The sequence below is a fragment of the Gaeumannomyces tritici genome (assembly GCF_000145635.1).
Source record: "Gaeumannomyces tritici R3-111a-1 unplaced genomic scaffold supercont2.5, whole genome shotgun sequence".
Lineage (NCBI taxonomy): Eukaryota > Fungi > Ascomycota > Sordariomycetes > Magnaporthales > Magnaporthaceae > Gaeumannomyces > Gaeumannomyces tritici.
The window spans coordinates 1,502,067-1,528,930 of NW_008804549.1; the positions used below are offsets into that span (position 1 = coordinate 1,502,067).

Genomic DNA, 26,864 nt, shown 5'->3' on the forward strand with positions numbered 1-26,864 from the left:
CTCAAGGTCTTTTCTTAGGGTGTCTTTGTTCTTGTTTTGCTCCGTGTCACGATAATACGCATTGTAGCACCTACCACGAACATGTTACCATGAGTTGCTTGCTTTTTTGTCTAGTAATTCATGTCACTACTGCATCTTTTTGAGCCTTGCGTGCCTTGGCTGTTTCAAGTTACCGACGCCTAAGTGAATGAGGTTTGCTGGCTCCTGCTTCCTTGTGATGCCGATTCCCAATCTGGTGATCTGATAGCTCACATTCATAGATTCACAAGTAGCAACGCCTTGTCCTCTTGTGGGCGTTGACGCCCAGTATTGAACGAAACGGAATTGCCCACGACCACATCGTACACTCTGTTGGACAAGCAATCCTTGCTGTTACGTGAAGCTTATTCATTATACTGCCCGGCGATGCCAAAACCGTTGGGTGTCGGCCTCTTTGAGGCTCTTGTGCCGCGGCGGTGGATGTGTGGGGTCATTGGGCCACAGTGTCGTGATCGTCACGACATACAGGGAAACGTCTAGCCAGAAACCGCCCCTTGAATCAGCCGATCCCTATTCCGAGGCTTACATACTCGAGCCTCCTCTGCCTATCCCCGGATACCACCCGCGCGTTGCATATGCCAAGCATTGATAGAGGACGCGATGCTTGATTTTTTTTTTCTTCCTTTTTTTTTCTCTTGGCAGGCTGCATCGCGAACCACATATCAGCCGCCAAACTCCACCGGGGTGACGGGAGCGAGGCTTGGGATGCCCGCGTACGGTGTTCCATCCAACTCGATGTAACCACTTTTACTACATCTGATAGGCAGACTCGGATCTTCACCCGCGATTGTGACGCTACCTACCGGCCTCCCAAGAGTCAGTCCCAGGCTTGAGCCGTTGCCGGGCACCGAATAGCAAAGGTACACGTCTCCCCGTCTCCATCTACGACGTGATGTTGCGGGTCGGTTGCATATTGAAGTAACCTGAGCTGCATACGTTAGCACCTTGTAGGCAATATGGGCTGACCTAGGAGCCCGTGTGTAGGGCTGGTTGTGCTGCATGTACGCACTTAGCTAGGCAGGTAGGTAGCTTGATACATGTATGTGTGCACACCAACGGCTAAGTATTGCCGCTTTTGGCGCAGGCAAAAAAAAGGATGGATGGCACCCAAAGAGAAGGTGGACGAGATAACAAATCAAGCGTTGAACAGCCTTTTTCGAGAAGGCGTGTCAAGATAGAGTTCAGACACTTTGAATTGTTGAGGTGGATGTGCACCAATTACTTAGCCCCCGGCTTTCCAGGGGGGTTGCTGTACGACATTAGAGACACCCAAGTTGTCGATTTGACCGATGTAGGCAGGCATATGTAATATGGCAAGAACAGAGTGGTTGAGATGCAAAGGCAGAAAGGCAGAAACAAAGGGATAGAGATGATAGATGGTGCGATATGTGACGGGACTAGAGAGGAGCAACAGATAGACCAGTCAGTGCAATCGGCGTGGCGTTTTTCTTTTTTCGTTTTAGTTCAATTTGATTGGGGTAACATTCGGTGCAGTGCATATGCCGACTCAACATGAATTGGACGCCGCCGTTGCCCGACTGCAGTGCAGTGGCGGCTTGGCCTTGTCATGCAGTCACACCCAGCACCGAAACGCCCTTCGCTCCTTCCCTCGGAACTTCCAGTCTACTTCCAATCCACTACCTCTAGCTTAGGTGGATTCATTTCTCTGTCCCTCGACTAGGCTGCGACTGCTGCCATTGATTGCTTCCTACAATCGCCACAACCTTTCTTTGGTCTTCGTCCCGTCCCCTCAAACAGCTCCAACCAGGCTGGACGACAACTACAAGGCAAAGCACAGAAAGCAAGCCGCCCATGCCTACAACCGCCCCCGACATCCGCCCTCCGCCCCTGACGTCGCGCCGGCAGCCGATTTCGGCCGGCTTGCCCACAGGAGGGTGTGCTGGCAAGCCACATTATTTGTCAATTCGGAACCTTTGTGTGGAAGAGATGTGCTACCTGGTAGGTAGTAGGTATCTATCTACCTACAGGTATCTACCTATCTCACTCCGTCCTCCGGCAAGCCTTCCGCTCCCAACCCAACGCCGTCACAGACCTATGGGGACGCTTCCGTGCCTCTGGAGTGACGAGTAGCGAAAGTCGGCTCCAAGCGCAACCTCCGCGCTAAAGAAAACGACTGGATTGTTTGTTGGTCTTGTGTGACGGGTTCATCACTGCGCGGGGATGCGGCACGGTATGTAATTCCTCACCAGCAACCGAGAGGGAGTGCTTACCTCGCGACCTAGCTGTCGGGTGGGAAGCTCGCCTATTTCTTTCCTCAATATTTTATGTGCGCCCGACCCTCCTTCTTGGGCCCACGACGCCACAACCTCACCGTCGCCATATTGGGTGGATGCTGGGCAGGCAATCCCCTGTGCCCACTTGTTGCCATCATACCGGGCCTACTGCTGCATGCCCTTCGCCTGCATATGGCCCGAAGCGGCTGGCGGAACGCAGACTTATTCCGTTGTCACGTCTCCCGTCACATCTCGCAGACCGGTGAAGCTATGGGTTTGACTGACAGATGCTGCTCCGTACATCGTCCTGTTTTTTGTTCGCCTTACCAAGCAAGCCCGCCCTGTGCGCCCGCCCGGGTGTTCGATGCTCGATACGTAGGTACTTTGGTACCTACTCCCACATTTGGCGGAAGAGGCTTCCCGTACTCTACGCTCCTCCCACCCTCCCGCCCCCCTCGCACTCCAAGTTGTTTCGCTGTTCTGTGCCTCTTCACAGAAGGTAATACGGAGGCGGATGGCAGCATGCCAAACATGCCTCTGCCCAATGTCGGGCTATATAAAGGACCTCACCCCACACAACACATCTCTCCCAGGAACAGCAAGGCCTCTTCCTCCTTCCCCATCCATCCAGTCCTGCGCCCTCACCCCGCACACAGATCCTTTCTGTGATGCTAGTTCCCCTGTTACAACTTCCAGCACCAGAGACGAGACAGCTGGCCCTCGGGTCGAACCCTCAGTACACAATGGCGCCGGCAATAGCGCCGGCTACCAACATCTTGCTTGATTTCTACGGACAGACCATAGGTGAGCTTCCTCCTCGGCGGACGAGCGCGGAAACAGCCTCGATAACGGCTCGCCATATCCTTCCTGGCTACGCATGCCCGCCGCCCCCGCCACTCGGCCCTCCTGGTTGCCCGGTTGGACCGTAAACGTTTCGCTTTGTCTTAACTCTGGGGAACCGCGCTTTGCACACGCATAGAGAACTGTCGGTTCATGTCCCACGAGGATGCCGAGATCTCCATCATCACCAGTATGGACCCGGCCAGCGGCAAGTTTCGCGCCACCGTGGTCCGGACTGAAGGCTACGGGCGCCAGAAGAAGCGGACGGTGATTGTGTCCGAGGTTGGCACCACGCTGGTCGATGCCATCGAACTTCTGCACACCAAGTCGGCCGAGGCAGTTCAGAACCACGTTACCACCCTGGGCTATGATGTTGTCCCCAGGAAGAAGGACCCCAAGCGGCACAAGCACAAGTCTTTTACTGGCAACTCCTGGGAAGATTCCGTGACCAGCAGCAGCAACGACGATTCAGAGGCCTCTGACTCCGACTCGGGCGCCTCGGATATATCTCGATCGGCTCATCGTGTCCCCGAGATGGGGCTCTCGGACGACGGGGCTGTCTTCGTCTCTCGAGCGACGGGCTCGAAGAAGAAGACCTCGACCGTGAAGCCCAATGCTGTGCGGCCAGGGCCCCCGCCTATTCCGGCGTGGCCACCCCAAAACCGCGTCGGCCCCCCTCCCCCGCCTGGCTTCCTTGGTTTCCCAGGGCGCGGGCCAGTCCCATCCAATGGCGCCATTCCTGGCCTTCGACCTCCCGTCAACGACAATGCAGTCCCCCGCTCCATGCCACTGCCGCTGCCGCCGATGCCCAAGGGCATGCTACCGCTGCCGTCGTCCGGCACGATCCCATCGCCGCCGGCCCCGCCCGTGGCCAACGCCACGACGGCCCTGGCTGCCGGGCCATCCGGTCCCGCAGCCGCAAACGCAGCCCGCCCGCCTTCTTTCGTCCCACCGCCGCCCGGCATGTCGATGCCCCCCTCCGCTCGGCGGCCGCGCGACGCGGTCGTCAACATCAAGTGGGCCGGCCACGACGACGGCGCCACCATATTTGTGTGCTGCCCGCTGTCCAAGCAGGTCATCGGCCTGCAGGCCATACGCTACGTCGCGGCGCACGCCGACGAGTTCGGTCCCGACCGCTCGCGCGGGCCGAACCCCGGCTGGCTCGTCTGCCTCTTCAAGAGCGTGGTCCTGCCCACCAAGTCGCCGAGGGGCGGCGCCATCATGGAGAGGTCCTACGGCCTCGAGAGGTACGAGAGGGATGACATGTCGACGCTCTGCAATAGCGTCAGCACCGCCGGCGCCGTGCCGCGCTTCGAAGTCACCGTGGTTGGCACGCCCGGGCCTGCTGCCGCCGCTGCTGCTGCTGCGTCACAGTCGCAGTCGCCCAATCCGGCTTCGCTCTCGCCGCCGCCACCACCCCCTGGATGGTGGGGGCAGGCTGGCCGCCCCAAACCGGCCGACGACGAGGGAAGCGCTACTGACGAAGAGTAGGAGAAAGAAAATGACATGGTTCGCCTCTTGTTCTTACCTCCAGGTACCTGGCCGAAACGTGGGGGATGACATGGGGCGTCTGCAGCAATGGCAGGTGGTGTGAGGCTTTTCTTTTCCCATTTGTCTTTCGCTTTAGTCTCTTCACTCCTTGAACATGATAACACCCTCCGCGAGTCTTGAACGCCCCCTTTCTGTGTTTCTTTTCTCAGTCATACAGTGAGTCATCAGGGGAGCCATATTTCTTTCTTTGCCTTTCCTTTCCTCCATCCCAGGCTTCCCCTTCTTTTTCACCCCACGCCCCGGAACCTCCGGCGCTCTGCCCTCTCATTGGACGTCAATTCAGCTCTCATCAGGGCGACTTCCGGACGAGCCGCAAAACCAGCCCACGCTGGCATCAGGCTTTCTTTACTGGTTCGGTCTTTCAACACGAACTAGCGGAACCCGTCACATGGGGAGGAAGAGGGGGGGTGGGTGGACTTGGGGGGATTTTGGTTCGTGCCGCGCGGCTGGCGGAAATGAGGATCTCCGGTCTTGTCAGCTCAGCCTCGCTCCGGCCCGAATGATGCCGCCCGACCAGTCAAACTGAAGGATGGCTTGGTTTGTTTCTCGTGTTATTTCCTAGCCGGGTGACCGACGATAACGACGGTGTCTGGGGCTTTGTTTTTGCTTCTCTGGTTAACTCTCCTTGTGTCTCTCCCACCGTCTCTTTTTCCCCGTCCTACAGCAGACCGCTGTTCTAAAACCTTGGGATTGTCACTCCTTTTCAAAAAAAAAACTAAAAAACTAAAAAAACTAAAAGAAGATTATTCTCTTAAAACCAACCATTTTTTATTTCCGACCGGACCTTCCGTCGTCGGGGGTTTCGTCTCACTCAGCAACCATTGCTGTGAGTAATCAATAAGTTGGTGTATCACATCATATGCCCTATTCAGTGAAATGACATCCGAACCCCCCATTCCTGCCTTCCCCCCTTTCTCCTTTTTCTTGGCTAGAGAGTTTCTTTTTGGGAGTGGTAACCTGTTTTGAGAACGAGGCTGTCGCTAGGGGCGCAAATCGCCATAGTTTCCGGACATGTAGCCACAATACGACGATTCCCGAGATAATTAAGTCCCCGTGATATTGCCGTGTGTTGCGCGCCAACCAAACAACCTTGACGCAAATCACTTTCGCAATTTGGGTTTGGACGGCCTTGGCTTCGAAGCCGAGTTTGTTTGCCACATACAGCCTCGTCGCGCGCAATGAGATCTGCGTCCAACCAAGATTTCTCCCCTTTTCCTGACAGGCTCCGGCAGCCCACCCCCCCACCAGTCATTGCCCTGCATTGCGCGCGCCGCGGATACCGGTATTGCGCCCGCACTTTCGGCAAAAAAGATCGCCGCTGCCACCACTCAAGGTGCAGAAGATGCAGGGCATCCCATTTGGACGGGCCAGCCTCACTTTTTTCTTCCTTCTCTTGTCGTTGATATGCCATCAAATGAGGTTATAAATGACCCGCATTAAATAGCTTTGGCCAAGAACAAAAAAGTGGTTGGTGATAACTTCAAGTGAGGGGGGGGGGGGGGGGCTTGGGATGCCATCCATCACCGCCCTGCTTCTCCTCTGCCTGCTATTGGTGAAAAACACAACGGGCCGTTCCGCTTCTTCTTCGTCCATCTATCCGCCCAGCATAGAGCCTATACCCAAGTATGTACCTACCTAGATATGTACCTACCCAAGGCACATCAGTACCTAGGTCGGCAGTTCTCCCTCCCCCTCCCCCCCTCGCATAAGACCCCTGAACCCGGCAGACTCGCGTCTGATTCGAGGGAGTAGAACCATAGAGGGCCCTCTCACGGCATCGCCCGCCCCGCCACCGCCCTTCTTGCATGTTAAGAGACTGCATACATCACGACCTAACTCTATCCGTAGTTGCCCTCTCCCTTACATTATCCCCGTCACAGGGCCCCCAAGAGCCGCCAATCATGGTGAAGATAGCATAACCGTATCTCCCCCCTCTCCTCTTTTACCGGGGCGGTGTCGCAAAGAACAGAAAAAAAAAATCTGCCCCCGGGGGGGCGACACACCGCTGCTGCTGTGCGAGGCGCCGTCCCTCGTGTCTCCTCATGAGGGGCGCGCGCCTTTCAGGCTACTGCTGCCGGGGCTGGGGTGTGACAGCCTGCGACGCCGGCAAGGCAGTCTCCTGTTGCTCATCGCCCGCCGTGTAGCCACCAGCGCCAGTGACTGGTCTCCAGCCTCCTCCCTGAGCGGTGGAGCTCGAGGCCTCGGCCACGTTGCCGCCGCTAGGGCCCGCAGCAGCGGCACCGACAGGAGGACGAGGAGGAGGGTCAGCATGGGCAGCATGGGCAGCAGCAGGGTACGACCTGCCGCTTTCGATCCCACATGCAGCAGCGGATGCGCCACCGCGAGAGGACGTGGTCGCACCGCTGCTTCCATATCGGCCGTCGGGCTTGTACTGCAGCTGCTGCGCCTCGGTATTCGTCACTCCTGGGTTTCGATATGAGCCGGAGTCGTACTGCGCGTTGCCGCCCCAATCGGCAGACAAGGACGGCGACGAGGGTCCAGCCGCGGCATTGGGCCTCGCCATGGGCTGGGCAGAGTGCAGAGTGTCGAAGCTGTTGCTGCCGGGCACGACTGGATCATGTGCTCCTGCTGTGCTGGCGTCGTAGAGTCTATCAGGCTGGTCTCGGCGGCCCCCCACATTGGCTACGTGGGAGGTACCATCGCCTGACCATAAGCCCTGTCCGTTGCCCGAAGAGGGCCCATGACCAGTGGAAGCAGCCGAGGTGGTGCCCATCACGTTGCCCATGGCATCAGAAGTCCACCGTGTCGCCTGGGCGCCGTGAGTGGACGCCCCCGACGGTCCCGGCCGAGACTTCTCACCGTAGCCACCTGGTCCCACGGGCAACGACATGACGTTGCCCCAGGTCGCCCGCCGCCCGCTGCTACTGCCGCCCATACCTCCTCCGGACACATCATCACCGACGCCGATGTTTTGGAACAAAGGGCTTGGGGCCATGCTGTGACGGCTGTTGTGACGGCTGCTGATTCGGTCGTCGGTATTCACCGACATGTATGGCGAGGGATATGTCCCACCAGCAGCCGCTGCCGCTGTTGCATGGCCGTCACCTAGACGACTCGTCAGGCCCTGCTGTGCTCTGCCGCCAAGGCCGTCTTTGGCATTTCCTGCAACAGCAGCGGCCAGGCTCGGAAGGGCTTCCGTGGCACGGTTGGGCTCACGCCTCTGGAGGGAAGGCTGCCCACCTCCACTACCGTAGCTAGCCCATGGCTGGTCCTTCAGCGGGGGAAGGGTGATGTTGCTGCCCTGTGTGTTCCACAGGTGCGAGTTGCCGGGGTTGGACGTGTGGTAGACTTCACCAACAGCCTCGCGCAGGGACGGGAGGTTGAGCATGATGGGTCCTTGGGGGCCACGCTCTCTTAGCTCGCCTGCGAAGCAGAGAAGGCCATGGTGTCAGCTGCCACTGAAGGGCAAAGTGATGGCAATGTCACAGAGAACAACCGAGACAGAAAAAAAAAACGAAACAAGACAAGCCAGCTTACCCATCTCAAGCCCATCAGGCCCCCCAGCCTCGTCCCCGCCGTCCTCGCCCTCGCCCTCGCCCTCGCCGCCCCCCTTGGCCCGCAGCGACGGCAGCTCGGCCCGACGGCGGCCCCGGCCCGGCGGGCGGCCCATGACGGCGTCCCTCCGACCGCCGGCGACCCACTCGGCCTCGGAGCCCGAAAAGTCGATGCGGCGCTTGAATGCCATGCGCTTGGCGCGCGTGATGCAGGCGGGCGCGGCGCGCTCGGCGTAGGCGACGGCCGGCTTGCTCTCGGCCAGCAGGAACCGCAGCAGGTCCTCGATGTCGGCCTCGTCCATGTCGCCCTCGTGGAAGTTGGCCCGCTGCGAGTTGAGCGCCTTGTTGAGCTCGAAGGCGAACCTGCAAGGGTGTATTGCGCGCGTCACCCCGTCCGTCTGGATCAGTTCGTGTCCTGCTTGCCCCGTGGTTTACCCCCCATCGCCATCGGCGCGCGCGCCGCCGTCCTTACCCGCTGTTGCTGCTGGGCCGCACCTTGTGCTTGCCCTTGCATATCAGGGCGATGGCGGCGTTTAGCTCAAAGGTGGACCAGTTATGCCGCTCCCGGCGGCGGCGTCGATCCACCATGTTTCCCCCCAAGATTGGCGCCGACGCAAAGGTAGACGAAGCCTTGTTCTGGTTGTTCTTCAGGTCAGACGAAAGAGTAAAAGGAAGCCGGGGTTTGATCAAGGCACCGAGAAGAGCGAGGTGAGAATTATGGAAAGCTCAACAGGACCACGCCAAGTATTGGAGATATCAGGTAGCCATGTTGCTAGAAGGTCAGCGAACCGAAGGTGCATTTTGACAACTCTGGTGGCAACTTGCGCCTTCCCTTCTTGGCTGTGGTTGTTGCCGGGCTCAGATGGCTGTTGCCTGGGAAGGCAGGTAGGTTGTGGGTTGTAGCTTCCGTGCTCTTTCAATCTCTGTCACAATCCAACTTGGCAACTCCCTCATCAACCAATCCAGTCCACTATCAGATTTTTACCAGGTACCCACCATGCCTAATGGAACCCAGCAGTAGTAAATACCATCTAGCAAACAATGAGCCAGGCATTCTAGACAGGATAATGTTTTACCACCCAGACAGCCAAGCAAAGAACTAATGCAAGTTACGACGAGACATTCTATCCTGTCAATATTGGCGCCGCTAGTATGCGAGGAACGAAAAGACATGCTACATGGAGACAAGGCTTGTTAAAGAAAAGAAGAGCGCAAAAAAAAAACGTGGTTTGTCCTTGTTAGGGAGGTATCTAGATTTCTATATACTTTTTGCTATCGTCCAGGCGCATTCACCATCGCCAAGGACCCCACGGGGAGCGGAATCGGAAGAGAGGTCGTCGCTGCGTCAAGGGTCAACCAAACATGTGCCAAAGAGACCCATCTCGGCTAGTAAATGCCCTGTGTCCTATATTGGAACGTGTCATATCTGGAAAGCCGACGGCGTCAGCCAACCATCTCTCAGGGGGCACGCAAAACGAAAAGCAGCTCATGGGGAAACTTACAGTCGTGTGTAGTAGCTGCCCAGGGACTTGCCGATCATGTCTGTCTCGACAAACTGCTCGGCCTCGTCTGCGCTCAGCTGGAGCTGGAACCGCTGCCGCAGGTTGTTGGTGGTCTGTGTCACACCCGCGCCAAAGCACGGCATCTTGGAATCGCGCCCCATCATGGCGACGAGGTCGATGATCTTGTCGGCCGATCGGCGGAGAGCTGCACGTGTTGACTTGTTGTCAGCATCAAATAGCGAAAGAAACAAAAGAAGACATGGATAAAAGGATAAAAGAACCACTCATACCTTGAAACGCCTGCTTGCACAGCCGCTTGAAGTCGTCGTACTCGGGGGACCCCACGCCGCCCAGAACCTCGAGATACTCGGCCGTAAACTTGAACGGCGCCGCCTCGAACCCAACCGAGCCCGGCGAGTTGGACAGCATAAAGCCAAAGTCGATGTGAATGATGTGGCCCTCGCTGTCGATGAGCACGTTGCCGTTGTGCCGGTCCTTGAGCTGCAGCACGTACGAGATGACGCTGTATGCCGCCAGCGACCGCTTGAACGCGTCCACGCCGGCCTTGTACGCATCTCCCGTCTCGGGCCCGAACGCCTTGAGGAAGTGGTCCTTGAGCGTCGCGATGCGCGGCGCGCTACGCCGTGACGTCGGCGGCGGAGGGGCGGGGCTCAGCGGCCCCTGCTGCTCACTGGTCCCCGTCGTGGCGCCCACGGCAGCAGCAGGCCCGGGCCCCCCGGCCGCCGCCTCTGCCGCGGCGGCCAGCGTCAGGCTTCGCTTGATCGAGTGCAGCGACACGCCGTTGGTGATGGTCTCGATCAGGCCCGACGACTCGCCCGTCACGAGGATGCGCATCATCTTGACCCACACGTTGACCTTGGCGTCGATCCAGATGCGGTGGCACACCTGGATGAGCTGGCACGCAAACGCCTCCTGCCGCAGATCCGCCCCCGTCTTGACGATAACACTGATCAGGTCCCAGTTCTTCATCCACCCGTACGGCGATGTCCGCCGGATCCGCTCCTTCTTTGCCTGCCATGCCTCACCGAACACGGCCGCGCTAGGGTCGTCCCGGTCCCCCTTTCGCTGCAGACCGCCCGTCTTGAAGTCGTTCTCCATCCGCGCCTCCCCGGCATTGGCTTCGCCATCCAGGCCTGCCGCCGCCGCCGCAGCCACCGTCTCGTCGTCCGCATCCGGCCCTACACCACCGCCAGCCCCGTTGGTTGCCGCGACCGCTGCTGCCTCGGCTGCACTGGCCTTGGCCATTATGAGATCGAACGTCGGCCCGTTGCCGTCGTCTAGATCGAAACTCTGTTCCTCGAGGCTCTGCATGCTGGCGATGATCTTGGCGCGGATCGCCGCCACCTCGTGTTTTGGCCGCTTCCCGCTCGTGGCCTCGAGTTGCGCCAACATCTGCGACGCCGCCCGCATGTGCGTCGCCAGCGCCGAGAAGTCGGGCTGTTGTTCCACGGTTGGCGTTCGCAGATTGTGGCTGTAGCTCCTTACCATGCCTGTCGGCTCAAGTGGGAGCCCGGTCTTCCGACGCGGGCTGCTGGACCGGGACGTCGACGTTGCCGAGCTTCGCGGCGTAGGGTCGGACAGGGTCGTCAGGGTCGTCGCGCTGCTCGAAATGCGCTGCGGGACGCCCTGGGCCTCCTTGCCGGTCCCACCACCGCCGCTGTTGCCGCCGTCAGCCGGCAGGTCCTCTTCATCAAACGGCCTGATCAGGAGAGAAGAGCCGAGGTCGCCAGCCGTCGGCTCAAAGACGCTGTCGGCCACGGGCATCTGATTGCCGAGACCGCCGCCAGGGCCCCGGGTGGTGGGGGTGCCACGGGGCGACTCGGATAGGTCAAAGATGCGCTTCCTGGACCCCTGTTCCGCCAAGAGTGTGGACAACAGCCTCTGGTTCTCCTGCGAGTCCGGGTCAAAGGTGAAATCGTCGCGCAGGATCTCCACCATGACGAGGTACGGCACCTTCTCGGCGCTGTTGAGCACCGTCGCCTCGGCGGGGTTCACCCGCACTATCCGGTGGTGCTTGCTCCGCCCAGGCGACCCGTTGACCAGCGTCGGCGGGCAGATGACGGGGATGTCTACCTCGGCCGGCAGGTCCTGCGTGATGAGAGCCAGCTCGGCGCGGAGGGCGCTGAGCCGGGCCGGCTTCGGAACAATGACGAGCCGGTTTGAGATATCCTCAAGGGCCGTCAGGAAGGCCGTCTGACACCGGAAGTAGTTCTGCCTGAGTAGCCGCACCTTCTGCAGCGAGCTCATCTCGGCCTGGTTCGCCAGGGCCTTCTTAATGTGGTGCGAGTGTCGCCTCGAGAGGCTGGAGGACTGCTCAGATGGCCTCAGCCCGGCTGATACGGGCGTTGCCGGTCGCGTGACCTGCATCCTGGGCGACCTCAGCTCCGGTAGCGGCAGCGAGGACGAGCTGAGGCTCCCCTCGGCCGAGAGCATTTCCAGCTGCGAAGGCCGCTTGCCATTACCGCCTTCAGGGTCCGCCGGCGTGCGAGGGCCCCCGGACGAGCTTGGCCGCGACTTGGGCACCATGGGCGACTTGGGCTGGTCGGGAGAAACTGCGACTGCTGGTATGGGCGGATCGGGGGCGCTCGTGATGCGACCCGAGTCTTTGGGGCGACCCGAGTCTTTGGGGCGCTTCGACCTCGACGTTGTGCTGGTCGTGTTGATGGTGTGTGATCGGGTCACCTTGTTCTGTGGTTGTGACACGTGCTCCGGAACGAGGTCGACGGCTGGCTGGGGCTTCCTGCCCTGAGCCACTGCCAAGGGGCCTGCCCAGTGGGCAAGGCCCGGGACGCCGATGCTGGCGAGGATGAAGCTGCCCAGGACCATGACCGGCAGGATGTTCTCCTTGATCTTCTCATGTCTGCCCGCCTCGGCGAGGCCAAACACGATGTGTTGCACCTTGTTGTATACCCTCCTGCATGTTTTGAACGCCTCTGCTTGTGGATTGGACGAGAGATCGTAGAGGTACGTCTGGAACAGCCAGAAGGTCTATCAAGGAGAGGGTTAGCAGGCAGTGCGGTGACCGAGGAGCGTGCACCAGCTTCTCCCTCTCCATCGGCTGTGGTTGGCAGGGCGGAGTGAAGACGAACCAGGAGCGCTGCGGTTACCGACTCCTCGCACAGGTCCAGAAGAAATTCCTCCAGGGCCATCGACTCATTGTCCACGCTGATGATCAGATGACAAAGCTGCGGGAGGAAGAACTCGATGTCCTCGTAGGGAAACTGCCTGAGCTTGTTGCACAGGACGTAGTGGATCCCGACATGGTCTGCGTACCGCCTACGAACATGGGCAGAATAGCAGCGTCAGCAAGCCTATAGCTCACCTCGCGGGCACATGAATACACATTGATCTCCCAGCACGCCTGGTGGAGCAGGTGCTGCCGGTTCTCTACAGCTCAGTCCAGAGAGTCGGGTTCCATTGCGAACCGGAGGGGGTTGCGGCGAGGTGCCCCTCAGATCGACCAAAAAAAATTAGGGGGCGGTGGAGGGGAATGGAAAAAAAGGGGGTTCGCTCACGAGAGGTAGGAAACAGATAGAAAGGGATTCGAATTGAAAACGTCGCTATCGAGAAACCGCTGTAGCAGGTCCCAAGACATAGCTGCTTATTCGGCGCCGAGCTGGGCTCTCCCGGCTCGGCCTGGCCAGCGGCTCGACAACGTAGTTTGCGGTATGTGATGTGGGAGGCTGCTCGAACTGTTCGAAATGACGGCCGCGGTGAAGGGGCGGCGGGCGTGTGTTTGTATCCTCCTCTTTTTTTTTTTGCGGGGAGCCGTCTTCCTCCCGGGGTTATGGCGTGCTGCTCGAAGGCTCGAGGGACAGCAAGGCAGACTCGGCAGCAAAAGAGAGTGGGCGCGCTGGCTGACTGGCTGGCTGGCTGGCGGCGTCGTCGTCGCCACCAGGTCGGGAGGAGGGTTCGTCGTCGGGATAGCTCAGCGATGGGTTGGTGAGGTTGGAGGCGGGGCGGCCTCATCCGAGCTTGGCAGCGACAAGTATGCTACAGCAGCAGACGTCCGACATCGCTGCCGGGACTCAATATGATGCTGGCCGGGCCTTGTTTCGTGGTGTTTGCGAGGCTGGCTCGGGGCATGTGGCGTGGGCACTCTTTTCTGGCAATCGGGCTACGATCAAACCAGTCTGGCCAATTCGGCATTGGCACAACACATCCTTGGCCGCACCGCTCCCATGATTGCTGGTGGATTGCTGGTGCTGGCCCCAGAGCTGGAGGTGCTTAATCCAAGGTGGGGCAGCTTCTTGACCGTGCCTGCCCGCTGCGAGCGCCCCCAAAAGCCGAGCTTCCGTCAGAGTGGGCATTGGTCCTGCAGGTTACGTGCCTAAGGCCACCACGCGGGCCGCCTCCTGTGGAGTTTAGGGGTCTATCTCCATCCCGCTCTCGCTTGTCGTGCTGCCCCTTTTTGAAGCATCCCGCTCTCTGTGCCAGGTGTTCATTCATTTATTCATCCACTCTCTCCATGGGTATGTCCAGATAAGTGCTCAACCGGCCATGTAATATGCATAGCGAGTTGTATCATTGGAGCTGCTCATGCATGCAGCAACAAACATTTCTGTAAATAGGTGGCTTCCATTCAGGTGGCCAGCCCGCGGGGAATAAAAAAAAAAGTACTAATAAACAGCTCAGATAAAGGACGGCTTGATAACGCCACGCATTGATCAGAAATCCCCTACATGATAAGGAAATTAGAAGCGTCGTCATGAATCAGTAGAATATGCTGATCTTCGGTGCCGTTTTGATGGAACATGCTGGTAGACAAACGTGTTAGTCACCCAGCCCTCAAGACGGCCATTAAAATGGATTTGCCGCGGCTGTGAGAGGCATGACTTACCACATATTTGACTCTCTCGCTACCGTCTGGCAATTGGACAACCTCGTGCTGTATCTGGTACCCAAACATGGGAAGCAGATTCGCCCATACCAGCCAGTAGGCCACCCCTATCACCAGCATGCTCGCGCCCAGAGATGGCATCACCCAATAGGGGATAATCTTGCCCGAGATATCGTTGGGGGTGAACGGGGCCGACAGCGAGTAGAGAAGCGAGACGATCCAGAATATAGTCATGGGCGTGTAGCTGCTGAATGTCGTCCGCTGTTCGGCCCAGCCCGAGTTCGGCTTGAACCTCAGGTAGAGGAGACCCACGCCCAAGAGCAGCTTGATCCAGTTGCCCGTGTAGACGAAGATGTTGGTGACGAAGGTGTACGCGTCTGGCATGCTCAACGCGACGATGAGAATAACCGAGAAGAGCCAGTGCAGAAAGATGGCCCCTGAGGGTGCGTTAAAAGGCCAGTCGCTGGCGAAAAACCTCGAAAATGGGATTATGCCCTCTTTGGCAAGCTCTTGTTTGACTAGTTTTGTGCCCGGTGCGCGTCAGTCGTCATTTGAGGTGCTTGGGATCGAAACTTGATGTTCGAGTCTGAAGACATACCTCGGGGCATCGCAAAAGTTTGGGCAAAGATATTCCCTAGTGCGGATAATGCGATGAAAAAAGGCACAACACGAGTCACAAACACACTCTTTCCCCAAGCCTGCGGACAGATTATCAGCGATATTCATGGTAGCGTCTTGAACAGAGTGGCAGCCTACCGCTTCAAAGAAAGATGCGGCCACGGTGACCCTGGCATCTGCAATTTCTTGCTTGGACATGGCGGCAAACTGTGGTGGTAGTGTTAGCTCGAAGCCCCAGAGAGACTCAACCGAGGAATAACGTACAAAAGCAATGTTGGCCATGACATAGAACACCGTCACAATCGACACGGCCAGGGGCGCAGCGATTTTCAGCGTCTTGGGGGCATCTCGGACTTCTGTCAGCACCTTTGAGCGGCGGGAGTCTCGTGTTAGTCAAACCGGGTACCAATCTGGCCAAAAAATGTTGCCAAGATCAGAACGGGCCAGCTTACGTAGTTTGCATTCTCCCAACCGCTATACGAGTATAGGACTTGCAGCAGGGCCAACGCATATCCGCCTGCGATCTGCGTTTCGCCGCGCGACTTGACCTCCCCGGGGCCGTCGAAGGTCGAGAAATTGTGAGGAGACGGACTCGCCGACCTCCCCGACAGAACGGCGAAGCCGGTGCAAACAACGAGCATCAGGATGATAAGCTTCAGGCAGCCCAGGATGTTGCTGAGCCAGATGCCCGTCTTGGGGGCAAATGCGTGGATGAGACACGTAAGAGTGATGGCAAGGAGCGCAACTCCACGTGTAGGCCAGTCCGTTTCGGGAGAGTAGGGGCGATCATAGGCGGCAGCCTTCATGACATAGTTGGCGAAGCTAATTGTGTTTGCCGTGGACACGGCAAACACGACGAACTGCACAGCGAAAATGCAGGTGGCCAAATATCGTGGTTTTTGATACACCCTCTCCAGCTATGGTCATGCATGTTAGGATACAACTCGGATTCGCAAGCACAGGTCATTGATGGTGAAGGTTGATGGCAGAGATCTTACATAGACCTTCTCTCCACCAGACCGTGGGAGTGCGGTTCCAAACTCGAGATACACAAAGATACTTTTATGGTCCGGGCGAATTAGTAGTGATCCAAATGGGAAAGAACTGCTGGTGGAATCAAACTCACCCACTAAAAAGCAATGTTAGCGCTTCCGGCATTCAACAACAACAGTATAGAGGTCTCTGAGAAAACTTACGCAAAAGTCATGAGACCACCCAAAACCCAGAAGAGAAGGGTGGCGCCGACGCTCTCTGTCCGGGCAATGATGGCAGACGGCGTTGAGTAAAGACCCGTTCCCACGACTCTGTTGATGATCAGGATCGTTGTTGAGAAGATGCCCAGTTTCCGGTCTGCAAGAGACAGGAAGGTGATCCCTTGTCAGTTGGAATTCCGACACAGTGCAAAAGGAACCGCGCCGAACCCAGGATGGCTCAAAAAGTGACAAGACATGACAACCAAGCGGGGGAAGAAACCCCCCGGCGGGGCCCCGATGGGCTTCCATGCGAGACCAGACCGCCCTGAGTTGATGGTCAAAAAGGGGCTGAAAGAGGCCGCAAGACGGGAGGACAGACCTTCGGGGATGATGAAGTCGCGGAATTCATCACTGGTTTTGCCGGCGGCCGGGTCGGCGACGGTCATGCTTTGGATCGCGGTTATGCCCATGACATCGTCGCCAGGGGCATCGGCCGAGTCGACAGAGGCCACTGGGGCCCTGTATATGGTGAGCTCCTGCATCGCGGACCGGGAAGGCGCGAGCACAGAACACGGGGCCGTAAAAAAAAAAAATAATAAAAAAAGAAAGAAAGATGGAAGGAGAAATAAAAGGCAAGTCAGGCGCCTTGCTGGGGTAGATGTTGCGTGGTGTCGCATGCGTCACTCAAAGGAGGGCGCGGGACAAGAGCTGGCTCCGACCCTTTTCCCACCGCCGGACGCGACGATGGGGGCGGTGGTCGGCAGCCGCAGTATATACCACAACGCGGGCAACGGCGGCGGCGGCGGCGGCGGCGGCGGCGTCGCGCCAGAAATGGGAATCGTCGTGGCGGTGGGAGTAAGCCCTCGGCAGGGTCTAAAAGCAGAAAGTCGTCGGCCGAGAAGACGTTCCCGGATGCAGACGGAGGCAAGTCGTCGACGGTCAGCGCGAGGTCCAGGCCGTCAGTTGAGCGCCGGCACAGATGAGGTCAGCCGCAGGCGGTAGTGGGCGGTGGTGGTGGCAGCAGCACAAGCACAGGTCGACAGGCGGCGGGCGTGCTGGGGGGGTTGTTGGGGAAAAAGAGGGGGCAGGCGGATATTGATCCTTTCAGTCCCCTGGAGAGAAGGCCAGCCCCGTCCCGGAATGACACGGAACAATTGTGGGAATGTGCTCTCGAGGGAAAGATGGGAAAGGTGAAAGAGGTAAAAAGGGAACGAAGATGGATTCAAAAAGGGTTCCCTCGCAACGATGGGCAGGGATGGCGGTGGATGTGTGGGTGGGAATCAGCCGCAGCAGCAGAGATGGATGTGGTGTCGAAGCGAGAGCTATCGCCAAGGGCACACACGAGGCCACCAGTCCGTGACTTGGGATTGTGTCAGTTCAAATCGATAAAAGAACAGAAGAATGCCCCGGCACAGGTTAGCATGCATGAAGAGCACAAATGCACGCGACGGCGGAGGAGAAAAAATAACGTTCGATTCGATTGACTATCAGCAAGCGAGTGGCGTCGAGCTAGCTAGGGTGGTTGCGTGTGGAGCTGGCCGCAGGATGGGGAGGTTGAGTGGGAACACCACATGACGCGCAGGAGATGACAAGATAAGTCTGTTGGTCTGCTATTGTTGTTCTTGGTCTCTAACCTGGATTCTTGTGCATTACAACCCTCGGGGATGACAACGTAGCACGTTTGTTGGTTTTTGGGGTTCAAATGGGATGCAAGACAATTAAATGTGAGCATCGGGTCGCGGGGGTGGTTCGGATCGGTCAGTGACATACCTCCCCAGCCGACCAAGCCTCCTTGCTGCACCGCCAAGTACCTCCCGTGCTCCCTTACCCAGCTGGATGAGCAGAGCCTGCGAGCCTGTCTGGTAGCTCGGTCGCCGGCTGGTCTCAACGACGTGCCAACCGGCTGTAGCTGCACCGGTGCAGTCGACCGCAGCGTGCATGGCGAGCTACTCCAAATCAGGTACCGAGAAACGCGTCAAGCGAAGTAGTGTCGCACCAGCCACGAAAACCCGCACCCTGACTCGCTGCCTGCCTTGGCTCCCCACGAATACCGCACCCGACGAATTTGAACAACGTAGAGGAGACAAAATCAAACAAAGGCCCGCGCGCAGGGCTGCTGTCATCAGTAACGGTCCCACCGGCGAGATTAAGAAGTCCATGCTATTGACGGATGACGGATGGCGAGACAAAGCAAAGACAGAGAGAAACGAAAATCAGCGCGCTTTTCGGAGCAGTCTGCCACTCTGCCTCGCACAAGTCACCACCCCCCCAATGCAACCCGATCCGTCGCCGAGCAGGTTCCACTCCTCAGCCGCAATCTACTAGCAGTCAATCCATTTGCTGCAATTCGTGCGCTGCAAGCTGCAGGCCATCGACCTCGATGTGCTGGTATGTTTGCGTCAGCATGGATCACAGCGGCCGACTCCAAACCCCCAGTCTGGGGCCGCCCGGGGTCACCAGTCGCCAATCTTCTGGCTCCAAACAAGATTGGAAGCGAGTACTAAGCTGGCTGGGATTGCACTAGTGAAAATGCCCATGGGAGAACCCCTAGAAAGGGTCGATAGAGGATTTCGATACAATGCAATTCCTCCTGGTCCAGACCCTACATGGACGATACCACGGCCAGAACCGGGCACACACCCTCAAAGGAAACCTGCGACGACGGCAACAGTCGCCGTACCTAGACCAAACTCCCCTGCGCTTATCTGACTCTTTGATGATTGGAAGGATTGCCGCCAGAAGAGGGGTGTCGCGCTCGGCGGTAATGTCGTCTAAAAGGAGCCTCTCGATGCTGAGGGACGATATATCCCAGGAGTTGGGACTGGGCCATCGGTTGAAGCCCAAGTCCGCGCTTAGGCGTCAAATCATAACAGGTGGTACCTGCAGCGCCGTCACATGGTGATCAATATCCATCTTAGCCAGAGGCACCATCTAACCGTGTAGAGCCAACCGATCCAGGCACCGCCGAGTGTCACACTTTGTCGCCACCTGTGAGCTTTCAGTCGCGGTAGCAGTAACAGCAGCCCCTTGTGCCACACAAGAGCACCCGCCCGTTCTGCACATCCCGCCCTTTCCCCTCCCGTCGTAGGAGCGATCCGAGTTCCGGGGGCGTAGCAAAAGAAAGATATGGATATTCCTCAATCTGACAACATTGGCGTAGACGAACCGCCGCTCTGGCCAGCTCGGCACGCCCAACAAAGCCTCAATCCTCCATTACACACGGATTTTGTGGCAAGCTCTGCAAGAGTATTGAGCTTGGCCGTGACAAGCAAAAGAAGCCTAGACCAGAGGATTGCTTACCCAATGGCATGGCTGTGTTTTTTTCTCTGTCTTGGTTCTAGATCACCCCGTTCTAGGATCTTGCATCAGGGGACATGGAAGGCTGGACGGCCTCGCTTCCACATCGGGACAGCCACACATACACCTCCAGCCTATCTCGGCGCTATGTGGTTTTCCTTTTGCGTCGAGGCATCTCAACCCCCCGCCCCGAGATGACTGGTGAAAGCTCATTCCGCCTCGTACGCACCTGTGAATCTCTCTTTGCCTTGCCACACACGCCCTCCCATCTCCCCTCTTCCTTTCCCCGAGGGCCACGGCCTCGAAAGTTGGTTGACATCACACGAAGGAACGATAATAGCTCGAATCGCAACACACCAACACCAGCCTGCCCGGCGGTCTAGATCCGGCACCGCCCTTAACGCCGCAGTAGCCCTATGGGGTTTGCCGTTTCCCATGCGGCCCGCATACAGCCTTTCAACCTCACGCTGCCAGAATCGCGCAGGGGGGTGACATGCAAGGGCAGCGACCAGCCCCTTGGCTATTCTTAGCATTCCAAAAAAAAAAAAAAAAAAAAAAAAAAAAAAAAAAAAGCAGGGCCCGTCCCTGTCGATCCGGAGGCTTGTCGGTGGTGGTCCACCACGGGGAAGCCGGACAGGAAGGTTTTACTACAACCGAGAAGCAGACAGGGACGTCTAATAGCCCCAGGTAAACCCCCTTGTAATAGTACGTAGGTGGCTTGATCGCTATCCAATAATCTAAGCACAAAAATGGCATGCCAATATGTCGCGTGATAAGGCCAACGAAGGGCCAAGAAACAAAAAAAAATCCCATGGGAATCATGACAGACGCGCCTCGCTTTCAAATATACCCCAAAAGAAAATGACCCAAGTCCCCAAGATAACCGCCAGTAAGCAAATCATATCTCCCCGCGCCCTGCTTTCCCCTGGGTCATGCCCAGATGTCCAGCGCCGCTCTTGACGAAAATGTGTGCCGGGTCATGTCCTCTTGTATCTGGGCTAGCCTGGCCCGCTGTTTCCGCCGTGCTTCTATTACCTCGTTCCAAGCCTGCACGAAATTGATTTGGCCTGGAGGTTACAATGTCTTGGTTAGCATGGCGGTGTCTTCCTGATTTCCGTGAAGAGAGAAAAGTAAACGTACTGGGAGAGCTTTCAAACTCAATCTCGAATGTTTTGTACAAGTCAAACGTCTGCTCAACATCCGGGTTGTACGGCTCGCCGGGTATAGACAAGTCGGCGGGTTCTGAGCCGGATTTCTTCTCGAGGCGTGCTGAAGAGATAATTTTTAATTGTTAGTCCTGGTCTCGTCCATAATCACGTGGTCGATATACTTACCCCTTATTCCAGCAGGTCTTGAGCTCCGCCTGTCGAGAAAGCCGCCGCCATATTTTCGAGGTTTCAGACTCGCAGAAGTGTGGCCTTTTGCCTCCATTTCTATATCGTCCGTGACTGCCAAGGTTCATTTGTTAAAACACTGCATTTTCTTACAAGGGTCAATGAGAAGGAACGGCAGGGGAGCGTTCTTACTAAAAGACGTAATATACTGCTCCGACCTGCTGAGAAAGATCATGAGCCTCGACGAGTTCGGTATCACCCTCTCCCTCAGCGGGCCCGAGAGCGCCGTGCCGGCCGTGACGAACGAGGCCACGTCCGACTGGGCCGCCTTGCCCGACCTGGGCTCGTGCCAGATCTGCAGCCGCACGTTCGAGTACATCTCGACGGAGCGGCTGCCGGCCTTTGCCAGCCTGATCCACTTGACGCTCGAGATGTCGAGCACCACCTGCTCGCCCGTCAGCTGGCTCTGGAACGCAAACAGGTCCTTGAGCGCCGCGAACTGGTACATGGCGATGGGGCCGTTGGGTACCGCCTCGTACTGCTGCTGGTGCGGATGCTGCCGCTGCCGCACCTCCAGATCGCTGTCGCCGTCCCGGATCTGCACCGTGAGCGACCGCTGGTCGTAGCCGTACAGGGGCACCAGGCGCGCCTTTGCGCCCTTCATCCACAGCGTCTCGCTGTTGTTGCCCAGCTTGCAGTAGAACCTGAGGTCGCGCGAGAGGCCGTTGCGAAACACTTTAAGGCGGCCGTCCTCAAAGGGTCCCGAGAGCGCGTGCCCACTCCCGACAGCGCCATCATAGAGCACCTCCTCACCCGGCAGCACGTTGTCGCGGTCCCGACTCCCGGTGGTGGAACTGGTGTCGGTAGCCGCGACCGTGGCCCGGGGCGACGAGGGTGCCGCCTCGCTCGACGTCGGAACCGATGAGGACGACGACCGCGGCGGGCGCGGGCCTGGGGAGTGGACTCGCACGAAGACGGGGGTCTGGGTATCGTAGAAATACGTGTGTGCGCGGTCCGAGTCCCCTCCGATGTCGGGGGTGTGAGCAATGGCCGTCGCGGCCGCGCTGCTGCCGGCTATCGAAGGGTGCGGAGATGAGCCGTCTGGGGGGTGTGGTGGTGGTGTATGCACTATCGAATACTCCATCAGCGAGGGTAGGGACTGGCTACGCGGTGACGTTGGCGCTGTCGGCTTCTCCGGGGTCGACTGGAAGCTGCCTCGGGGGAAGCCAGCGCCGTGCTGTTGCCGAGACTGTACGGCCGGGGGCGCATCTTGTGCGTACGCTGGAGGTGAGAAGGGGTCTAGACTCGTGAACTCGGGGCCGGCGAGGTCACTGGCGGTAGACGCCCGAGAATGTGTGCGGCTGGTGGTGCTTGCGCGATGCAACAAGCTCGGGTGCCGCAGACGCGGGTCGGAGCCCGAGGCTGAGGGGAGGCTGCCGAAGGCCGGCGACTCCTGGTAGTCGGAGAATCCGTGGTAAGTGCTCGAGTGTGGGTGCGGGGAGCTGCCAGCGTAAGTATCTGGCGTATTAGACCCGAGTGCTAGCCTGTCGGCCGACTCCGAGTCCGTCAGGGTTTCGGCGGCCTGCACGCCCCCGTCCGAGTGAAAGTAAAGTGCCGAGGCTGCGAAGCCCTGGTCTCCGAGACTGAGCGCCTCGGCCATGGCTGTCGGGCTGGGGTCAGCAAGGGCGTGCTGTGTGTTGGAGTCCCTCCTGCTGGCGCTCCGGCCAACACCCAGCGCGCCGAGGCGCTGCGAAATGACGGAGCCAATCGACAACCGAGGGGACGACGCGGGCGGGGATGAGGAGACGGCGGCGGCGGGCTGGGTCGGGAAGGCGGCGTTGGGACGTCGATCGAGTCGGGGTCGAGGCAGCTGTGGAGGGCGGGTGTGTAATTGGATGAAGTTGGTCGCTGGCGCCGTCGGCGGGGGCTTCGGGGGCGCCGTCGCGGGAATGACGATTGGCACAGGGGCCTCGGGCGGCGGCGACGGGGGCTGTTGTGGTTTCTCGCGCGGTGGCGGCGGCGGCAATTTCAGGGTCGACGACTGGGGTTTCTCGCGCGCCGAGACAGGGACAAGGTCGGCAAGGCGCTCGAAACGGAAGCGGCTGCCCGAGGGCGTGATGAAGATGCTGCTGTCGGCGAGCTGGGCTGTCGACTCGACGGTGGCCATGTCAAAGGCGCCCCCAAACAACGACGAGAAGGGCCTGTCCTCCTCAATGTCGGGTAGCCTACTCAGTGGTTGCGCTCCGTCTTGGGCGGACATGTCGAGTTACCCCGGGGATCGTCGGGGACCAAGTGTTAGCACCATCTCATGGTCCCCCAGCACGTGTCGTGTAGTCCCGGCGGCGGTGTGTCTGGGGGTCGGTCCAGTCCAGATGGGACGGGACGACGGGTGATGGGGAGAGGGAGTAGAGTAAGGATGGGGTGGCCAAGCCGGTGTGCCCCAGCGACCTGGGAATGGAGGGCAGAACAAGCAACGCAAGACACGCAGCAAAGCAGCACGCAACACGCCCAAGCTGGAGAGGGTGGGGATGGAGGCTGTGTGGGAAAAAAAAAAAAAAGAGGCAGCAGACACGGGGAGCCAGGTGCATGTGCCTAGTTCAATTATATCAAATCAATCTCACGGCGCTGCAACCTGCGAACGCCTGCCGTGGAAACAAATGGTGGGGTGTTGCATGGGGAAGCTGGATGGAGCCAGGGCACTTGTGCTGTTGATCTGGGTGCTGCTTGCCCCAGCTGCCAGGTGCCCACTAGATAGTGGGCGAAAACAAGCAGTGCCCGACCCCGGAAAAGAAGATGAACAGAAAGACAACCATGACACCTTCCTTGCCTCCACCTCTCCTGTATCTCTACCAGCACCCTCTATCACTCCGACTTTGAAGCTCAACCCGGCTACACCCCTTCTCCCCCATATCCTTCATCGCACAAACTCCTTCCATCCGTCGACACCCCCTTCTGAGGGGGCCACGGATACACACCGAAGGATCAGCTGCATGAGCTGGGAATGAGGGGGTGGTAAGGGGGGGAGGGAGTGGGTGGACTGGGCCGCCCGTGCATGCGAGGCCGCAAGCCACTGGCCACCCGTCCAGCAATTCAGCCCTGTTTACCACCGTGTGGTGGGCGACACCCAGCAAGCGCCAATGCAATAGTACCAGCGCGGGTGTGGTGGCACCGGACGCTGACAACAGGGGAAGAAGAGGAGTAACCGAAGGCAAGCGAAGCGAACCGCCGCTGCTGCTGCAAGGCCCATTTCTGTTCCTGTCCTCTAAAATCTCGTCTGACGACGGGACGGGCGTTCCATCGCTTGGGCACAAGGTTGGATTAGGCAGGGACGCTTTGGCCAGTTCCAGTGCCTCGGTTGCGCGAAGCTTTCCAACGGCGCAGCTAAAACGCGGTCGCGTGACGGATTACTCTGTTCTTGCTTGCCGCAAAACTCAGCCCCAAAGTCGTGTATACTGTGCGGGCCAGTCGGTCGCGAGCCCCCGTCGTGTCGATTAGATAGCCTGTCCATGGAGGTACTGTCGCCCATGTAAGACCGCTCGCCAGTACCCGGCTGGACGTAATGGGAATGTCTTGATTGGATGTCCTGGCTCCAGAATCCAAAGCTGGGAATGTCTCCCGCAATACAGCAACCGCGGTTGGATGGTTGTGCCACCACGGAATCACGATCTACACACAGCTCTTTGGGAAAGAGACAGAGAAAAGCAACCACAAAGCTACGTGCGCATCTACACATGCACTATACTGTGCCCCTAAATATAAGAAATACCCCGATGATACGACATATCATATCCCACAACTATCTTAAGTAAGTTGAGCTATGATGCTGGCGATCTGACAGGCCCCATCCGTAGCTAGACACTAATACAGTAGGAATACATGAGTAAAGAATATATGTAGTAACCGGCCTGATACCGACTCTTCTCTTCTACTCTCTCCGTAACTTTGGGAGAAAAAATATAGCGCCATGCTTCGCAGCCACCAATTCTCGCCCGTTCAGTTGAGCAGTCCAACCCACGCCTTTTCTACGTACCTATCATAAACTCAACAGCACATGTGGGTCAAGTGCACCCGGTGAAGAAACAAAAACCAGCAGAGGTTCGACAGGCTGCCCCTCCAAACGCCCAAGGACAAAGAAACCTAAACTATGCCACGTCCCGTTTTGTTTCGGTGGGCTGTTTTGGTCGGGTATGAAGCCCAACGCCGCTGTACATGCCCTCCTTCCTCGCCCCCCTAAACGCCATACCCGACCCCCCGCTCATGTGCGGGCCAGTGAAGTACAAAAGGACTAGTAGCGTCAACATATCATGCTTTCGTTAGGGCATGAGGACGAAACGCCAAAAAAAAAAAAAGACTACATAAAAACAAGGCGCTCCAAATATCAAGGAAATCAAGGAGAAAAAAAGTGACAAAAGCTGCAACTGAGCAGATCAGGCCGTCTTCTTTTTCCTTCCGCCCCGGCCTTTCTTTTTGACCTCGACCTGCTGCTCCTCGTCACTCGAGCTTTCGGCCTTGGCCCGCCCGGCCTTGGACTTGTCCTCCGTCTCGGAAACCCTACCCACAATCTCGCGCAGGAAATCCCACTGGTCGTCTGACTCGACGACCTGCTTGAGGTGCTGTGCCGTCACCCTCTTTGCGCCCTTGTCCTTTGCGATGTCGTGGCTCTTAGACACTAGGGCGATCATGAACATCTCCAGCGCCTTGCCGACGGCGATTGGCGTCTGCTGGGCAACCTTGCCCACCTCCTCGTCCGCCTGCATGATCCGCTTGATCCTGGCGGTCGGGAACTTGGTCTTGACCGGTGAGGGGTCGATGGGGGGCGGCTGCACGGCCGCCGCGGTGGACCGTCTTGGCGGCATCGTTATTTGCTCCCTGGGCGCCACCTGAGCGTGGTGGTGGTAGTCGTTCTCCGACTTGATGTGGGGTGGAGGCTCCAAGCAGTGCGAGTGGCCTGTGGGGATGGGGCCACCGAGCTGCTGCGCAAAATTTTGCTGTGGCGCGGCGCAGATCGTTGGATGAGTTTGGGGGGACTCCAGCTGATAAAGCTGCCCTTGCGGCTGACCTGGTGTGCCGTATGACGAATGAAATTGTATTTGCACTGGTGACGCGACGTGTGCCGCGTTGAAGTTCAGTGGCGCCGACTGTTGGGGCGCGCGTGGTGGCTGTGGTGACTGTGGCGAGTGAGGGTTGAAGTGTGTGAGAGCCTGTTGCGGGTGCGGCGCGTGATGCGTCGAATAAGGAGGCGACACGGGTGACTTGGGCGAATAGGCCGGCTGGTGATGGGCGTCCAGGTGCGAGAGCGACGTATTGGGTGGAAACTGTGCTGCAATGTACTCGCGGCGCTGATGGTGCTGCGGCGACAGCTCCAGCTGGTATTGCTGGTGCGGATAGTGATGTGTGTATGGTTGGTGGTGGATGGTTGGGGTGGGGCTGACGGGCAGCGAAAAGCCAGACGGGGCGCTGGTTGCAAGCGGTCTTGTGCGGCCGATCTGGGTGGCCGTGGTACTTGTAGTTTGGGTGGATGTCGCGCCGCCGTAAAACGAGCTTCGATCCGGGCTTGCGGGTGCATGAGACATGGCTGGGGGCTGGGCTGGTGGGCGGGTGGCCAGAATATAACAAATCGAACCCAAGAATTAACCGGGGGCTTTTTCTGTGTGGCTTTATCTGATTCCCTGGCGGGGGGGTCGAGTCGTTAAAAAGCTCGCGCCAGACGCTTTCGATCCCGTGTGCTTGCACGGTCCACAGCTGAGGGAGCCAGGGGAGGAGGAACCACAAAGCGCGTGTGCAGGTGGTGCAGGTGCAGGTGGTAGGGGCGTGGAGGTGGGAGGGGCCCCGCTGTCGTCGAATCACAGCTGCGCCGTGGGCGACAAAGAACTAGACTTG

The 26,864-nt window shown here is 58.3% G+C and overlaps 9 protein-coding genes across 9 annotated transcripts; 2 read left to right on the forward strand and 7 right to left on the reverse strand.

Annotated features, from left to right (window-relative positions):
* Positions 1–1,666: 1,666 nt before the first annotated feature.
* On the forward strand, positions 1,667–6,144 carry GGTG_09491 (hypothetical protein). Its single transcript, XM_009227341.1, has 2 exons — positions 1,667–3,077; positions 3,253–6,144. The coding sequence occupies exons 1-2, from the start codon at positions 2,942–2,944 to the stop codon at positions 4,602–4,604; spliced, it is 1,488 nt and encodes a 495-aa protein (XP_009225605.1). The 5' UTR covers positions 1,667–2,941; the 3' UTR covers positions 4,605–6,144.
* A 315-nt stretch (positions 6,145–6,459) lies between these two features.
* Positions 6,460–8,856, reverse strand: GGTG_09492 (hypothetical protein). Its single transcript, XM_009227342.1, has 3 exons — positions 8,652–8,856; positions 8,163–8,542; positions 6,460–8,048 (listed from the first exon to the last, which is right to left on the reverse strand). The coding sequence occupies exons 1-3, from the start codon at positions 8,765–8,767 to the stop codon at positions 6,730–6,732; spliced, it is 1,815 nt and encodes a 604-aa protein (XP_009225606.1). The 5' UTR covers positions 8,768–8,856; the 3' UTR covers positions 6,460–6,729.
* A 709-nt stretch (positions 8,857–9,565) lies between these two features.
* GGTG_09493 (phosphatidylinositol 4-kinase PIK1alpha) lies at positions 9,566–13,297 on the reverse strand (the record flags this gene model as incomplete). Its single annotated transcript, XM_009227343.1, has 5 exons — positions 9,566–9,605; positions 9,682–9,886; positions 9,972–12,690; positions 12,792–12,978; positions 13,275–13,297. The coding sequence occupies 5 exons, from the start codon at positions 13,295–13,297 to the stop codon at positions 9,566–9,568; spliced, it is 3,174 nt and encodes a 1,057-aa protein (XP_009225607.1).
* A 433-nt stretch (positions 13,298–13,730) lies between these two features.
* On the reverse strand, positions 13,731–14,012 carry GGTG_09494 (hypothetical protein; the record flags this gene model as incomplete). Its single annotated transcript, XM_009227344.1, has 1 exon — positions 13,731–14,012. One exon carries the CDS (start codon positions 14,010–14,012, stop codon positions 13,731–13,733), a length of 282 nt encoding a protein of 93 aa, XP_009225608.1.
* A 396-nt stretch (positions 14,013–14,408) lies between these two features.
* GGTG_09495 (hypothetical protein) lies at positions 14,409–16,895 on the reverse strand (the record flags this gene model as incomplete). The annotated part of the gene is made up of 9 exons (XM_009227345.1): positions 14,409–14,459; positions 14,543–15,060; positions 15,141–15,240; positions 15,299–15,367; positions 15,425–15,526; positions 15,613–16,077; positions 16,159–16,219; positions 16,357–16,510; positions 16,733–16,895. The coding sequence occupies 9 exons, from the start codon at positions 16,893–16,895 to the stop codon at positions 14,409–14,411; spliced, it is 1,683 nt and encodes a 560-aa protein (XP_009225609.1).
* A 133-nt stretch (positions 16,896–17,028) lies between these two features.
* Positions 17,029–17,355, forward strand: GGTG_09496 (hypothetical protein; the record flags this gene model as incomplete). Its single annotated transcript, XM_009227346.1, has 1 exon — positions 17,029–17,355. One exon carries the CDS (start codon positions 17,029–17,031, stop codon positions 17,353–17,355), a length of 327 nt encoding a protein of 108 aa, XP_009225610.1.
* Positions 17,356–18,071: 716 nt separating this feature from the next.
* GGTG_09497 (hypothetical protein) lies at positions 18,072–18,293 on the reverse strand (the record flags this gene model as incomplete). Its single annotated transcript, XM_009227347.1, has 1 exon — positions 18,072–18,293. The coding sequence occupies one exon, from the start codon at positions 18,291–18,293 to the stop codon at positions 18,072–18,074; it is 222 nt and encodes a 73-aa protein (XP_009225611.1).
* A 1,987-nt stretch (positions 18,294–20,280) lies between these two features.
* GGTG_09498 (hypothetical protein) lies at positions 20,281–23,544 on the reverse strand. Its single transcript, XM_009227348.1, has 4 exons — positions 21,177–23,544; positions 20,985–21,098; positions 20,791–20,919; positions 20,281–20,717 (listed from the first exon to the last, which is right to left on the reverse strand). Exons 1-4 carry the CDS (start codon positions 23,242–23,244, stop codon positions 20,581–20,583), a joined length of 2,448 nt encoding a protein of 815 aa, XP_009225612.1. The 5' UTR covers positions 23,245–23,544; the 3' UTR covers positions 20,281–20,580.
* Positions 23,545–25,411: 1,867 nt separating this feature from the next.
* On the reverse strand, positions 25,412–26,557 carry GGTG_09499 (DNA polymerase epsilon subunit C; the record flags this gene model as incomplete). Its single annotated transcript, XM_009227349.1, has 1 exon — positions 25,412–26,557. The coding sequence occupies one exon, from the start codon at positions 26,555–26,557 to the stop codon at positions 25,412–25,414; it is 1,146 nt and encodes a 381-aa protein (XP_009225613.1).
* Positions 26,558–26,864: the final 307 nt, after the last annotated feature.